Here is a 16,039-nt window from a genome sequence, read left to right as displayed (position 1 = left end):
AATAGGTATTTTTTGTGTTTTATATACTTATTAAGTGTTTATACGATCCTTTTAATTAAAAAATGACAAGACTACCTTGAAAATCACTTTTAACTGGACAAGGGAGGTAACTTAGGCCACGTTTAGTTGCGCCGAGTTGGCGCCGCCCGAAACACTGTAGCAACACTGTTGCTACAGTGTCGTTTTGTTTTTATTTGGTAATAATTGTCTAATTGTTGACTAATTAGACTCAAAACGTTCGTCTCGTAAAGTACAACCAAACTGTGTAATTAGTTTTTAATTTCGTCAACATTTAGTACTCCATACATGTACCGCAAGTTTGATGTGACGGGGAATCTTCTTTTTGCATAGTGCCAAATTCTGGAATTGGGATGAACTAAACACCCCCTTATACGGTCTTGAGAGTCGAGGGAGACAATTTGCCTCGGCTTTGAAGTTCGAGGAGACCTGGACTATGATGATGTACGCGTCTGGCGCCCATTTTGGTGATTATAGGATTTTGATGAGCACACACATTGTTACTAACATATTTTTTTAATTAAGTGGTTAATGCAACTAACTTAGTAATAATGAGAATGGTCACAAGTATCGTGGCCCCCTGCCCCCCTAGACTTGGTGATTGATCGAAGCATGGCGCAAAGGATAGTTGTGAAGACTAAGGACAATGTAGAGTGAATCCAAGCTAGATACATGGGGGCATTAGGTAGTAGTGTATGTATTATGGCTTTGTTTTCCTTTGGCTATACTATTAAGGGGGTCCAAGATGGTTAACTTGAGAGAGTCGAATCGAAAGCATGTGGATGCATAAGAGGCTAACTCTTAACTGAATTCATGGTGGAAAGTGGCCCCAGGATATTAAATAAGTTGGATTGGTCGAGATCGGACTTAAAATGCGCTGGCAAACTGCTCTAGAGCATGTACCTAATGATAGGGTTCACCTCGGCGGATTGTCCATTGATATTGTTTCTAGGGCAGAGGTGACTTTGTCTCAGTGACCAGGTGAACAACGTGTGATCAGACAGAGGACTGTGTGACCTAGGCTGATCATTCGATGATTGTCTACGTCTGCGAGTTTTTTTCCAAGGGTAGCAACCTATTCACCCACTATATATATAATTGCTCGTATCACCTGATTGTTAAGGGTGGCAATGAAGGTGTAGGGGCAAAAGATGGACCAAGGAGGGAAGTGAGGGGGCTGACAGGGTACCCCTTGTAGCCTAAGGACAGGACAGGGACAGAAGTGAGAAGGAAGAAACCCAGATGAAATCGAGAGGGTAGGCACCATTTCATTGAATCTACACATGGGAGGGAGAAGGGAGGGTAGGGGGGCGGTGTCTCAGGTTATGGCATTATTGCCAGGCAATTTTACATGCAGTGCACGAGGGCAAAGCTGTGCAATTCCTCTGCACAGAGACCATGGTCGAGCTTGAAACTTCGTCCAAGCTGCGATGCGGCACAGAGAGATCATGATCTTTCACTCACGCAGCTGAAAGTGGTGGCACCTCGGCACCTGACATGCAAATGCAATGCGCATCGGACGCACAAAACAAATGTCCCCTCTTTCGTCTCTCCAACTCGGCCGGCGTCATGGTGAGCACATGATGCCGGTGCCGAACCACCACACCACCGACCCCGCTGCCTTCACGGTTTGACCGACACGCGTCACCTAAAACCAAACCCTCCTCCTTTCGAGCTCTGGGCCTCCAGCTTTTGGAGATCGGGTGACCTTGCTCGATCCGATTCGCTGCGCTCATGGTCATCCACACGCCGTTTGGGGCACCATCGGTTCAGACCTGGCTAGCTCTGTGTCTCTCCCTCTGTCTCATGTGTTTACTCTGATTGTCTGGGCTTCATCGCAACAGTAGCAGTAGTATATGCTAGCTCCGTACTCGCTTCTCGGTCGGCATGCATTCATGGTGTCTTGCTGGTCTTCGTCCTCTCCCAAACCGACAGGGCACACAGAGCCAGTAAAGGCCTGGAGCATCAGCTCGTGAAGGCGGTTGGTTTCACTTCAGTTCCTTCCTCTCAGTCGCAGTGTCCTTGCGAGGAACGCAGGAAGACAGGGTCTTCCTATGGACCGCAGTTCCACACCCCACATTTCTCCCTGATCTGCGCTTCTGCGGTGAATGTGATCCAGGAAAGCAGCAAAGCTTTTCAGCAGTCCTTACTTGCTCTCTGGTAAGCACTCTTTCCGTCGGTTAACTTGCATCTTTTCTTACAACTACTAGTTGTTTCCTAGCTCGGTTTAGTTTCTTCTTCAAAAAACATAGCTATAAGCACTCTGTCTTTGATACTCCTGCATTGCTTGAGCAGCATTGGCATTGAGCATGTAATAGTTTCTTTGGAGACTTGGAGTGCAGTGCATATAGTTCATCGTCAGACTGTGAAGTTCACATGTTTCTTGCTGCTCTTGAATTTTTTTTCTTTGCATGGTACTTGAAGCTAGGTGTGCAGAGCCAACACTTGAAGTACAAGTCTCCAGTCTCCACACACTGTCGAAAGAAAACCAGCACACCATGCTGAGGCAATCGTCAGGCAGGAGCCACAGAAGCAAGAAGCTCCGGGCAAGCCACAGTTTCCAGGCGTTCCTGCTCGTCGCCGTCGCCATCTGGATCGTGTACCAGCTCACGCATTCGTACGGCGAGCGACGGCCAGTGTCTGTGGAGACCGGCAGAAGTGACGCCGAGCCGGCGGGGCGCCGGCTGGGCAGGAAGGGATTCGTCCACTTCGCAGGGCACGCCTCCGTCGATGGCATTGCTGGGGCCGGCGAGTCGTCGGATGATCCTCTGAGCAAGGCTGGCGACGAAGAGGACCGAGAGGGCGATGAGGATGATGGTGACGTTGACGACGCGGACGACGGCCTCGCCGTTGCCGCTGATGAAGAGGACGATGGCATAGATTTCCAGTCACAAGACGGCAGCCGTGAGGACGATCCCAAGGCCGTGCAAGGAGGAACTCAGAATGTACTGAACATAAGCACTGTTCCTCCGGTGAACGGCACCGGCACTGTGCAAGATGGTGCTGACGTTCTACTGCGCAATGCGACTGGCGGTGCAGGTGCAGCAGATGGCAATGGCACTGTTCCAACCCTGAGTGGTTCTGCTTCTGCCCTGAACAACATTTCATCTGTTGATGTGGCGTCGTTGCGTGACAGAGGAACAACTGGTTAACTTTCCATAACAGCTGGTGATGTTGCGAACAGTTTCGCTCTAGGGGTACCTGGAGCAGAGGAGAAACCTACCAACACGGATGACTCTGGACATGGCATCTCGACATGAGAACGCACAATGCTACCGAGAACGGGAGAATTCTATTTTTTCATGCTGATTGTACAGCGTGCTCTGACAGAAGCGCGCATAGCTGACAAAAAACTGAATTTAGTTTATCTCCACCTTGTACAGACCGGTTATTTTTGTTTTTGCTCAGATGTCCTACCACCAGAATAATGGGAGATGCTACTGTCCGAAGCATTGTCTTTTTCGTGCAGCAATAATTCCTGACGATTTCTCACAATTCCTAAACTACAATTTAGCACAGGAAACGACACATTTCAATGAAAAAAAGCGCAGAAAATAGGGGGGGGGGGGGGGGGGGGGGGGGGGGGGGGGGGCGGGGAATCCAGCATTTCAAAAGGGTCCTAAGTTGGGATTTTTGCAGGAAATAAACAAAACAAACAATTATTTTCTGCCTTGATAGTTAGTACCAATAGCAACTTGGAAATTATCACGAGCACATGATGCAATCTGAAGCCATCAGAATGTAATAACAGCTTTTTGATAATTGTGACAACATTTACTGAAACCGGGCAAGACCAACTTACATGTGATGTTTGATGTGGACAGGAAAGAAAAGAAAACAAGCCGGTAACAACTAACAACATAGTTAAAACCTGACTGTGAATACAAGAGTTTGGCCATTCTTATTTCTTGTTGCAGCAAATAGGTCTCAAAAAGAAAAGAAAATCACCGAAACAACGAGATAACTCTTTAAAGCATGCACCAGCTCCTGAAGGTGTGGTAATCAGGGCTCAATGGTGGTCCTTCTTCTCAAACAAGCCATCAGGACCTGCATTACACAATTGTATGATGTATCAGACATGGAAAAAAAATATTCATAATCGATAACATGAAGTGTTCTGCACTTCTGCTCTAACCAGTCCAAAATCACAATAATATTTACTGTTCACATAGATGATACAAAAGAACTCTCTGGATTCTAAAAGGCATTTTTCTATTAAAATATACAAGACAAAAGCTGCAGTGCTTAATGAACAATAATGGAAAAGCAGTTTGGAGTGAACATATATTGCATACTACTCCCTCAGTCCCAAAAAGGATGCAATTCTAAGTTTGACTAAATTTATATAGAAATATATTAATGCTTATCATACTAAATAAGGTTCATTAGCTTTGCCATGGAATATATTTCATAATATACCTATTTGGAGTCTTAAATATGGATACTATTTTCCATAACAGTCAAACTTAAGTTAGTTTGACTCTGTCCAGACCTAGAATTGCATCTTTTTGGGATGGAGGTAGTACAACATTGGAACAGATTACAATGAAAATACTAATGCATGCTTTTCGAGGTATTTTTGGAATTTGTGTGACGTAAGGGTGAAAAGAAAGTAAGACACACTTGATATAGGCATATAGCAAGTATGAATGCCTCAGTGCCTGTTTAGTTCCTAAAATTTTGCAAAATTTTTCAAGATTCCCCGTCACATCAAATCTTTGGACGCATGCATGAAGCATTAAATATAAATAAAAAATAAAACTAATTACACAGTTTAGACGAAATTCACGAGACGAATCTTTTAAGCCTAATTAGACTATGATTGGACATTAATTGCCAAATAACAACGAAAGTGCTACAGTACCATTTCCCAAAATTTTTCCAACTAAACAAGGCCTCAATTCTAAACTCTTATGGGATACCACAGGACTGTTAGGACAGAATGTTTGTACTCAAGAGTTAAGAGCCAATTTGCCAACATATACATGATAGGATCAAATTAAATGACCAACCAGCGTGGACATTAGCTCAATTGTTATCATTTGTACAGTGCTGTGTACAATGGTAACTCAACAGAGCAAATAACCAAAGATGACAAGCAAACAAATGCTTAGCTCTGCATAATAACAACCGTACATGATTGAACTATGCCCCTTAGTCACAAATAATTGACGCTTCCGGGGTGTCTGAAGTCAACCATTCCAAACTTCAACTACAAAATACCTTTTACATGTTGAGTTTGCAGGAACGTTTGAACATGATACGAATAGGTTTATCTTGAAACGTAGTTTCACAGACACATTACATTAGAAGTCGCAATCAAAGTCTACAGTGGTTGACTTCAGACAACCTTAGTAAAACATCACTTTGGAGGAAGTAGATAGTAGAAGGTCACATGGCGTAGTGGTTTGTGTGAAACATGGAATGAGAGGACCAGACCCATTTGAATTCTAAATTATTGAACAGCCCGTAATGATACTGAAAAACTCGTTCAATGTTCAAAACCCCAATTAAGCCATCATTTTCCCTTTAAGATGAGGCAAAGGAATTTTAGTATACAGTCATACATGACAAGACAACCTCTTGCAGTGTCACACAGCCACACGGGAGAAACTAATGAAAATAATTCCATCAGTGTATCTACTCCCTAGATAGTTCCTGGCCAGTACACTCATTATCAGATACAGTCATACAGATAACAATCCCATAACACCCTCACCTGGTGTTGCAATATTTGTGTAAAACAAAGCAGTCTAAAATAAGGGGGAAAATGAAGATGTCAATGTGCACCCTTAACCTTAATATCATTCGTGAAGCTATCAAACAGATGCATCCAATCAATTAATCAAGTCGATACTCCTATATCCAATTGGAGAACTCTGCCAACTAAATGCTAGGTTATAATGTCATACGAGGCCTCTGATACACAAACTATTACACATTAATCCGATGGCATGTCACCAAATCAAACATTAATCCCTGACGCATTTCAATCAAACAATGTCAGAAGGGAACGGAACAAATATCATAAAATCAAACAAGCAGCCAAATCGAAATGATGAGGTATACAGTCCATACCCCAGGGAAACTCCTTGTTGCGGATGTGCAGATAGGGGTACGCCTGCAACAACAACAAAAAAACATATCATTCTCAGGCCAAATCTAATCAGAGATTCGGAAAAATCGGGAGCGAGATCTGACCGGCGGCTCATCGAAGTGGGGGTGGCCCTTGGAGAGGTTGTAGGCCGCCAGGAGGGTGCAGGTCACGATCCCAGCGTAGGTGATCTTCTCCCACTTGGCCGTCTCATCTGCGAACGCGGAAAACAAAGGGCACCAAACCCAAATCAGGAACCGATCGGGTCTCGCAAAAGGAGAGAAGAACGGAAAGGGGTCAGCGACCACGGCGGCGAGATGTACGCACAGGCATCGTCGTGGACGGAGGAGGACATGCGGCGCCTCAACGGGGCGGCGCGCGCCGCCAGCGACCGGAGGCCGGATCTCGCCGCCGCCGAAGCCATGGGTGGTGCCGCTGGTTTTTGGGGAACGAGTCGAGAATATGGCTGCGTCGTTCGTTCCGGGGAGCGTGGCTGACCTGGCTAGTGCCTTCGCAGCCTTCTTAATCCGCTGGTTTTGGTGGGCTTAGCAATCTGGGCCTTTTTTTTGGGCCGTGGGCTTTATGCTAAGTCACGTAATCCGACAGCAGCAGCCACCTCAAAACCGTTGACCTCTCAACTATTTGTACTTTGTTCCCCTAAAAAAAACTATTTGTATTTTGTTCTAAAAAAAACTATTTGTACTTTTTCCTTCTGTCACAACATATATCTGTTCCTAGTCGAAAAAAAATGTTTCACCGGGAAGAAGTAAATGAAAGATGTTTGTAATAAAATTAAGGGAAAATATCCACCGAGGAAAAAGCATTGTTCATGGCTTAATTTCAGTGTCCGTTACCAGATAAATAAATAAATAAATAAAATTTGGTTCTTTAAAAACGAATTGGAAGATTCATGATTGGTCGTTTTGATGAGTATGATAAATGTATCGGGACACTGCATGGCGAGTCAATGATATGTGGGTTGGGAACTTAGGGCATGTTTGGTTGCCGGCTACAAGTTGCCATGCCATGTGTGGCGTCGCCGAACTTTAGCTGTTCAGGCTGTGGCTCGCCACCATGCAAATGAAGGCGACGCCGAAGGTTAGGCGGTGTATTTGGCCGCCACAGGTTTGGCGTGCTTTTGTACTAGAGACAGTTGTGGCAGCCACAATTTAATTGGGAACCAAACACCAGCCGCACACCTGGTGGCCGCCGCAGTCCATGGCGTGATGGAGTTGGCACGAAACCAAACGCTAGCCATGGTCCTGTGGCTGCCGGAGCCGTGGCGTGGCGAACAGCGGCTGCCAACCAAACAAGCCCTTAGTGTATTCGGTCGGTTGGGTTCTTTGTGGTAGAATTTTATCATCCGGGTTTAAGTCCTTAATTTAACATGAGTGGTGCTAGTATTTTTCTGGATTTATTTATATCAGGATTTAACGTCGTCATTCTTTCAGTGGTAGGCGATGTGCCCATCGACAATGAGGCGCCTGTGGTGACTTCGTCAATCTCGAGATTTGTCGGTGTATGTTTATAGGGGTAAGTGTGCGCTCGTGTATGTGAACGTCTGCGTCGACTTCGTCAATCTCGAGATTTTCAAGTCCAACTTAGTTATTTGGAGGTGCTCATAGAAATAAGATGTGCGTGCGTGTGTATTCATAGGGATAAATGTACGCTCGTGGATATGAGCATCTGCGTTGTAACTGAGTCTCGTAAAAAAAATATAACACGTGGGTCCATTTAAGCTAAAGACACTACTAGCGGAGCTCAAAGCCTCTTGGAGTCCGCACGATTTTCATTATGCAAAAGAGAACAGCTAGTAAATTATAATGTTCTTCTTTGACATGAGCCTGACAGATAGGGCAGTCGATGGTTTAAGTTGTTTTCTTCAAAACATCATTATTTGTCACCTCTTTCATAGATACTCTATCCGTTCTAAATTATAAGCCGTTTTGATTTTTTTAGTACATTCCACTTTGCTATATATCTAGATATAACAATATGTCTAGATACATAGCAAAATCGATATACCAAAAAAGTCAAAACGACTTATAATTTAGAACGGATGGAGTACAAAACATTACTATATTAAGCTTCTAAATCACGCCTATTTTTCTGCTAGTACAATGAATAACATAGGACCCATTTCAAGTAGTATAATTTAAAACCTCTTAAGAACCCTAAATTAAAATTCCTTAAAATTGGATGTTTTTTTTGTAATTTATTTGAATTTTAGAACATCGATTGAATTCTCAAAGATCAAGAAAAGATATCAATTAATGCTATTTTGAATACCAAACAAAACATGTAGAACAAGGTTTAGCTAGTCGAGTATGCTGTGGATAGAGAATCTTATGGAGTGGATAGCCAAATTAAAGATATGAAGGCACGCCGAATCGGTGGTCTTCCAGTGTGTTCACGTACGTTCTTTTTATTTGGTGTCTTAGCCCTTGTTTAGTTCGCGAAATTTAGATTTTGGGTTACTGTAGCACCTTCATTTTTATTTGGTAAATAGTGTCCAAACATTGACTAATTAGGCTTAAAACGTTCGTCTCGCAATTTCCCACCAAACTGTACAATTAGTTTTTCTTTTCGTCTACATTTAATGCTTCATGCACGGCCGCAAACATTCGATGTGACAAGTACTGTAGCAACTTTTTGGATTTTGGGGTGGAACTAAACAAGGGCTTAGATAGAGATTTCACGACTCAGATAAGATAGATGGAACAACTGCACCCATTAAATTAAGTATGACTTCCTGCTGATGGTACGCGACAAGACGATGACGCCTGACTCGACATGCATAGTCGGTGCCTGACATGGTGGTCGGTACACATCCTCCCATGCCGCTGAGGCCTTGCCTGCATGCATGCAAAAGCTGCTGACCCGCGCATGCGAGTACTCGAGTGCATGGTGCTGTGGGGCCTCGCTTGCATTGATGCATGCATGAGCTATCTGTTGTCCATCGAAGCCCCAGCACACAGTGCAGCTACCTGTTTCCACCGAACCAACAGTACCGGCTAGGCGCACCGAGTCCATTCCCTTTCCCTGCTGCATCCCTCCCCCGTAACCCTCTCCATCCTCACGCCTAGATCCGGTCCACTCCCCCTCGCTTCGCTTCACCTCCCAGCGCCGACGGCGGCCAAGTAGAAGACCGACCGGCCAAGCCATCGTGCTCCCGGTCCCCGGCGGCGGCACGGCCAGGCCAGCGAGCTCGGCGGCCCCTGGCGGCGTCGCGGCCCCCACACCATAGCGGCGTGACCGGCCCCGAGGGTGGCGCGGCGGTCGTCCTCCAACAGCTGCCGCGGCGGTCCTCCTCCACACCGCAGCGGCGGCGTATCCTCCCTACCAGGGCCCGTGACGGCGCCCCTCCCTGACTGGCCATGGCGGGTCCGACGGGGCAGGCAAAAGGGCGGATTGAGGCCAGATGCGTGGCCCCCCGGCGTCGGCGCGACCAGCCGCGTGGCCCCTAGTGTCGGTGCGGCCAGATGCACGGGTCCTCCGGTGGGGAAGGGGATGGGCCTCCCGAGCGTATCGCGCCATCAGTCCGTCGCCCCTCCGTGTCACCCGCGTCCGAGAAAGCCAGCCACCACCGTGTCCTTGCGAGCTTCGAGTGGGATGACGAGCAAGCAAAGCGACAGGGTGCATCCTTTCCTCCTCCCTAGCTCGACCCCTTCCTATGTTCACCAGATTTAATATTTGTGCCCCTTCATCTCTCTGTCAAGCAAGAGCCCATGGCGAGAGCTTGGATGGTGAGCAAGTGGACAACCGCGTCACCTGTGTTGTGTGACCTGCGTGACCCCATGGCGAGAGCTTCTTTGGTGAGAAGACCTGCAGATAGGTTTTTTTAATTCTTTTATTCATCTCTGATATTGCCGTGAATAATTTTGAATTGCAGCTCGCAATTGATGTCTTTTCTTTTCTCTTGTTTGACGCACACAAATCCGTCAATCAGCTCCTAAAGATGCATCAGAATTTTTAATTGTAGCTCACAGTCGATGCTTGCTTCCTTTCCGTAGTATCATATTAGTCTATACATATTCTGTAACTGCTGCCTAGTAGGTGCTCGATGATACTCCCTTCTGGTGCTCTGAACTGATCTCCTCATATTGGCTTCCTTTTTCTGCACTCATATTGGAGAACAGTTTTGAATGATAAGCAAGCAAATTTTCTATGCAGTTTTGATTTAAACTTTTTATGCTTTTTCTCTCATACGATGTGCAATGAATTTGTAAAAGAAATTTCTTCTTCTGATTTTTAGCTGCAGGAGATGCGGCATCATGGTCTTGGTGTGCGCTGATGGCTGAGGATCTCCTGGTGGCCATGGAATATGTATCTGCCGACGAAGGCGAGTAGAAAAACACTTTTCCCCTTCCTACTAGTAGTTTCTAGTGGTGGTATATGTATGTGCACGCATGATTCAATGTCCGTGGACCTTGCTGGCTTGTTTCTTCCTATTACGGTTTCTATGCTTTGTTATTCAAAACTTTCTGTGATTTGTCTTTACTGTTTTTATTCATTTCCTTGATATGATGCGCAATGAAATTGAAGTCTTAATTTTCGGTCCGCCCCGAGCAGTTCCCTGCCACCCCGAGAGACCAGCAGCTGGATCCACCACGAGTTCGCTCCACCATGATCGATTTGTTCAGCGTCTGATGGAACAGAGTATGTAGCTGGCTATTTTTTTGGCGGTTTTATTCTGTGACCGCTATTTTTCGGAGGACATCAAAGCTGAGACTTTTCTACGCTTATCCTTGATATAGTGTGTATTCAAGCCCGTGTTTAGTTGGTGAAAAGTTAGAAATTTGGCTACTGTAGCACTTTCGTTTTTATTTGACAATCAGTGTTCAATCATGGACTAATTAGGCTCAAAACGTTCGTCTCGTAATTTCCAATCAAACTGTGCAATTAGTTTTTTTCGTCTATATTTAATGCTCCATGTACGTATCGCAAGATTCGATGTGACAGATACTGTAGCACTTTTTGGGAAAACTTTTCACGTACTAAACAAGGGCCAAATCATGGCTATCAAATGCATAAAAGCCAGGAACAATTTTTTATGCATATTAATCAACAAGCAAACTGATGTATTTTTACGACAATTGTTTTTCCATGATGTTTTTATCTGATTTTTGGTTGCAGCCTTGTATGAATAGGTGGTTTGCAGAAATGAAGAGCTACCAACGCAGGCAAGCATGCTTTCTGTGCAATTGATTTTTTTATTTCTATGCTTTCTTGAGCCAACCGTGTATGCAAGAACTCATTTAGAAGACTTGTATACATTGTTGGAGCACATTTTATATATTGTTGGATCACAATTTTATACATTGTTGGAGCACATTTATATTTAATGTTGGAACACATTTCCATACATAGTCACATGCACATATATATATGGATCTGCCGACGAAGGTGATCTCTCACGTTATTTTTCTATGCACAATTGTCATATGTCCACCACACAATCCGTTAAATCGATTCCCTGGCAGCATGCAAGACCTTGTGTGTTAATTTTTTTATGTTTTTTTATGATCGTGTGTCTATGTGATTTGAATACAAATTGTGGCATCCGGTGGCAGGCTGGCAGCGTCCATCCCATCTCTCGAGTTCGAGTGGTTGGCGGCGACTATTTTGGCTAGCGACTCGAGGTATGAAAATATGGTGTCCATCCCGCCGACGAAGGTGATCTCTCACGTTATTTTTCTATGCACAATTGTCATATGTCCACCACACACAATCTGTTAAATTGATTCCCCGGCACCATGCAAGCCCTTGTGTGTTAAATTTCTTATGCTTTTTTATGACCGTGTGTCTATGTGATTTGAATACAAATTGTGGCATCCGGTGGCAGGCTGGCAGCGTCCATCCCATCTCTCGAGTTTGAGTGGTTGGCGGCGACTATTTTGGCTGGCGACTGGAGGTATGAAAATATGGCGTCCATCCCATCTGCCGGTAGGTGGCGACGACCTTCTGACGCTCCTCTTTGTGGTGGTGGCCGTGGCGCCCCTCTCCGTGGTGATCTCCACCCCAATGGTGGAGCACGGCCCCACTAGGTGCTTGGGCCTTGAGATCTACTGCTTGGCGGTGATGCAAATTAAAGATATGAAGGCACGCCGAATCGGCGGCCTCCTAGGCTGTCCACGTACGTTCTTTTTATTTGATGCGTTAGATAGAAATTTCACGGCTCAGATGAGATAGATGAAGCAACTGCACCCATTAAATGGACAGTAGGCAGCACTCTTTATGGTCTCCATCAGTTCTCAGAAATTTGAATTTGCTGAGCATTTCGATAAACAACTTTTCATTATACATCAGACACTAATCTGGTTATATTATCTGACCAGTGGCCCACATGAAGGCGGCTAACTGGTGTACTTATCAAGTCATGCCACGTGCAATCATTCGAAGAGAAACAAAATGTACAAAGAAACCTTACAAAGGGTCACTTGTGTTGGTATACTTGGATGGGGCAGGGCCATTGGAGGGACCTGCAGGTGGTCGAAGGTGCTGCAATCAGGGTTTCATAGCACTTGTCACAAATCTTGTACGGTGGTGAATAGTAGGAATAGAAATTTGAAGAGAAAACAAGGTAACCCTCGGCTGTTCTATAATTAATGTTATGATGAACATTCCGCTTCTTAACGTGCAACAGTCGTCTTAGATAGATCATAGATGTGCTCGCCTACTCGGTGGGGGGCTCTAGCCAGGGGATAAGCTAGGGTTTGCAAGGAGAGGGTGTTGATTTGGTTACGTGGGCAATGAGTGTGATTTGTGGTGATACTGGTGCCACTTAGCTTGCTGAATAAGCACCATTTGGTTTGTACGGCTGGGCTGCGTGCCCCTAAAACCTTTGGCTACGTATCGAATAAGCACCATTTGTTTTTTTGGTGATACTGGAGCCACTTAGATCTGCCGAATATAGTTTATCATAGCACCAGCGGAATTGGCAGAGCCTGGCTTAGCCATTGGTACCATCACTCGGCGCACTTTAGCTCGCTTAGCTTTTCCTTTGAGCACCACTGGCCTTTTGTAATGGTGGAGCGGTTATTGGTCCTGGCGCAGTCCACTATTTAGTCTGGTGCGGAGACCAATAAAAGGAAAGTGGCAGGATATTTACGCGCACGAAACGAGCAGTGTTCGAAGCCATTCCCTAAGGTATCTAGAAATTCACTAGGTAAGTTTGAAAGCACTGGACATCTTCACCTACGCAGGGTGGGTCGACAGCAGGTGAACACATTTGATGCCTCTTCTTCATGTTACCATCAGATAAAAACAAATCAGGCAGGTGGACACATTTAATGCCTCTCCTCCTTACCATCAGATAAAAACGATTCACCAACCATGTAGGGCCATTTGTACTTACACATGCATCCATACATCTAAGACACGGTTTGGGTTGTGTGCACGTTGCTCCCGAGATGGTCGGTGGTTTGGGTTGGTTGCCATTACTACAGCTACCATAATTGCATCTGCATCCATACTTGCAGAGGCACTCGTTCCTTGTGGCTTTGTGCTTTGCGTCGCCTGCGGTTACGCCTACCATGACCCAAGTCTCCCTGCACTCTTTTTTGGGCTCTTGTCGGAACCTTGGCTTGCAGCCGTATTAGTCATTAATGGCCTCGGACATCGCTCACCTCGAACGCATAGGACGTGCATTAATGCATAGCCTGTTTGTGCATTATTGTACCGTATTGTTGGCAGATACACCATCCATAGGTGTCACGCGTGTCGTAGTGTGCATGGCCTACTCGTGCTTGTTACAGAGTTAGGTCTGCACTATGGCTTTGTGCTCCGTGTTCGCCTATGAGTCACGTCAATAGTGACCCACGTCTTCTCATACCTCTTTTCTGCGCTCTTGTCGGACCCTTGCCCTGCAGTCGTACTACTCAGTAGTGGCACCGCACGTCACTCGTCTTGAACGCGTGAAATTTGGTCGATTTGTTCGTAGTGATCCCGCGCAGGAACCCTGGTGAACCGCGCTAGGACCACAGACTGCTCTGCCTTTATAAGCAGAGCCTGGCTTAGCCATTGGTACCCCCACTCGGCGCACTTTAGCTCGCTTAGGTTTTCCCTTTGAACAAGCTTTTTGCTCAGCCCTTCTTTGTAGCCACCGCCAGAAATGGCAGGAGTCTGAGTTAGTAGTTACTGCCTGAATGTTGAGGGTTTTTCTAGAATCCTACATGCCACCCTGCAAAAGCTCGAAGTCAAAGATCGTCCCGAGTATGAGGGCCGTGAGTATGAGAAGCATGGCACCGATTGGTGTGAGGTTACCGTCTACATTGGGAAGAGTGAAGAGTTCTCCGACATCACCGAAGCCTGGAGTATGACCGCAATCGGGTTTAGTTTCACCGACACCTACCAGGTTGTGGCCCGCAAAGCCTTGCGGTACCTTTGCCAGCTCTATGAAGAGCTCGTTGCCCGTACCCCCATGAGGTTCTTTCCACCCTTGGATAGGAATCGGCGGGCATGGAGGGCTCGCATGGAGGCTTTGCAAGGGCGGGATGCGCAGGAAGATAGTCCTACCGTAGTGCACTTGACCACGTAACTGCTTGCTCTGGATGAGCAGTATGACCGGCAAGCCTTGGAGCTGAGGACGTGCCTTCGGCGCGCTGAAGAAGCCGAGATCTTCACTCGGATGCTCCAGGTGTAGCTCGCCGAAGCGTATGCCAGTGCTGTAGCTGCTGAGAGCCAGGAGACTGCCATGTTAGAAGCTCTGAAGGAGGCCGAAGATCGGCATGTTCATCAGCTGGGTGAGGCCTATCTGTTCACTAGGGCCAAGCGGAGGACGCTGGTTGATGAAAGGCAGGATGCCCCGATCTTGGAGGGGATCCCTATCCACCCGCCTGAAAGAAGGAGAATCGGTGATGTAGAACCGTCAGCACCTCCACCTTCGGAAGTGTTATAAGCAGAACCCTTGGTTCCTCTCATTCAGCCATTGCCACGAGAAGATGTAGATCCATAGCCAGAGCGGTAGAAGAATCCGTCGAGCATAGGAATAAAGATGCGTGGTTCCAAGGTAGATTAGTTGCCTTGGGATGCTGTACCCGTAGTAGTAGTGCTTTTCGTCGCTGTTCTCCTGTATTGTACTCTTGTCGTTGTTGTCGTCCGTAGTTGTTGGATGCGTGTTGTAGTTTTGCCTAAGGGGAGTGTATCCTAATTCACTTTTTTGTAAACCCTCGCATTAGGAGAAGTACTTGTGTTGTAGTTTTTGCTATTTCCACCTATAATGTAATCCTATCCAATGTTGTACTTTAAATCTAAGTGCGTTAGTTGCTTGAGCCCAACTCCATCAAATACTTCTTTCCACTAACATGTCATTGATTTGCAGGACTAGAATAGGCACCATGTAATGACAACCAGCCTCTATGTTCGTTTACAATACTCAGACCAACCTTCCGTACCAACACGATGAAAAAACATATTAGACATATGAGCCATATTTCTTAAAAATTTTCCTATACCAAGTATATCACCCGCAGCGAAGCGCGGACAGCAGTGGCTGTTAAGATATGGAGGATGGCATATAGAGTGTCTGCTGGAGATGTTCTTACTTTACTGCTATCCAACCAGATAAATTATTTAAGAAAATACTTTTATTTTATATTGTTACAACTTACACCGGTTCCCTCATTCCTCTGACGCTTGAGATTACTAATCCAGACCTTGCGTTGCCATTCACTATTTGCCATCCTTCTCTTCAAACTTCCCCCAACCTCAGCCGCTCCCTACCGTCCTCTCGCCACGAATTGATCCCAAGTCGGCTACTAAGGTCGTGTTTGTTCAAGAAACGGTGACATCTCAGGTAGGATATCCCATGCCCCTAGAAAATAATGAACATAGTCATCCCAAGTGAGACGAGCGTCGCTGGGCACGCGCGTGCGAGGAGGAAGAGAGGTGCTTGGGCCAAGGACGTCTCGCCGGCGTGAGGCCGAG

At 45.9% G+C, this 16,039-nt stretch overlaps 2 protein-coding genes and 1 long non-coding RNA gene across 6 annotated transcripts; 2 read left to right on the top strand and 1 right to left on the bottom strand.

The window, feature by feature from the left end:
- Nucleotides 1-1,790: 1,790 nt before the first annotated feature.
- Nucleotides 1,791-3,467, top strand: LOC136477142 (uncharacterized). 2 transcript variants are annotated; one of them, XM_066475210.1, is made up of 2 exons: nucleotides 1,791-2,178; nucleotides 2,447-3,467. In XM_066475210.1, the coding sequence occupies exon 2, from the start codon at nucleotides 2,517-2,519 to the stop codon at nucleotides 3,168-3,170; it is 654 nt and encodes a 217-aa protein (XP_066331307.1). In that variant the 5' UTR covers nucleotides 1,791-2,178; nucleotides 2,447-2,516; the 3' UTR covers nucleotides 3,171-3,467. The 2 variants fall into 2 exon arrangements, with proteins under 2 accessions (XP_066331307.1, XP_066331299.1); XM_066475202.1 differs by having other exon boundaries at nucleotides 2,443-3,467.
- A 270-nt stretch (nucleotides 3,468-3,737) lies between these two features.
- Nucleotides 3,738-6,602, bottom strand: LOC136477139 (cytochrome c oxidase subunit 6a, mitochondrial-like). Its single transcript, XM_066475193.1, has 4 exons — nucleotides 6,440-6,602; nucleotides 6,220-6,326; nucleotides 6,097-6,139; nucleotides 3,738-4,065 (listed from the first exon to the last, which is right to left on the bottom strand). Exons 1-4 carry the CDS (start codon nucleotides 6,534-6,536, stop codon nucleotides 4,028-4,030), a joined length of 285 nt encoding a protein of 94 aa, XP_066331290.1. The 5' UTR covers nucleotides 6,537-6,602; the 3' UTR covers nucleotides 3,738-4,027.
- Nucleotides 6,603-9,121: 2,519 nt separating this feature from the next.
- LOC136477135 (uncharacterized) lies at nucleotides 9,122-12,936 on the top strand. Of its 3 annotated transcripts, XR_010763881.1 has the most exons (7): nucleotides 9,122-9,927; nucleotides 10,368-10,454; nucleotides 10,685-10,771; nucleotides 11,249-11,295; nucleotides 11,686-11,754; nucleotides 11,958-12,248; nucleotides 12,451-12,936. It is a non-coding gene; the product is annotated as an uncharacterized lncRNA (long non-coding RNA). The 3 variants fall into 3 exon arrangements; XR_010763869.1 differs by lacking the exon at nucleotides 12,451-12,936 and having other exon boundaries at nucleotides 11,958-12,438; XR_010763879.1 differs by lacking the exon at nucleotides 12,451-12,936 and having other exon boundaries at nucleotides 11,686-11,788; nucleotides 11,958-12,438.
- The last annotated feature ends 3,103 nt before the right edge of the window (nucleotides 12,937-16,039 follow it).

Source organism: Miscanthus floridulus, chromosome 1 (assembly GCF_019320115.1).
Source record: "Miscanthus floridulus cultivar M001 chromosome 1, ASM1932011v1, whole genome shotgun sequence".
Lineage (NCBI taxonomy): Eukaryota > Viridiplantae > Streptophyta > Magnoliopsida > Poales > Poaceae > Miscanthus > Miscanthus floridulus.
The sequence above is the reverse complement of the archived record's forward strand: the minus strand, read 5'-3'. Positions and strand labels throughout refer to the sequence as shown.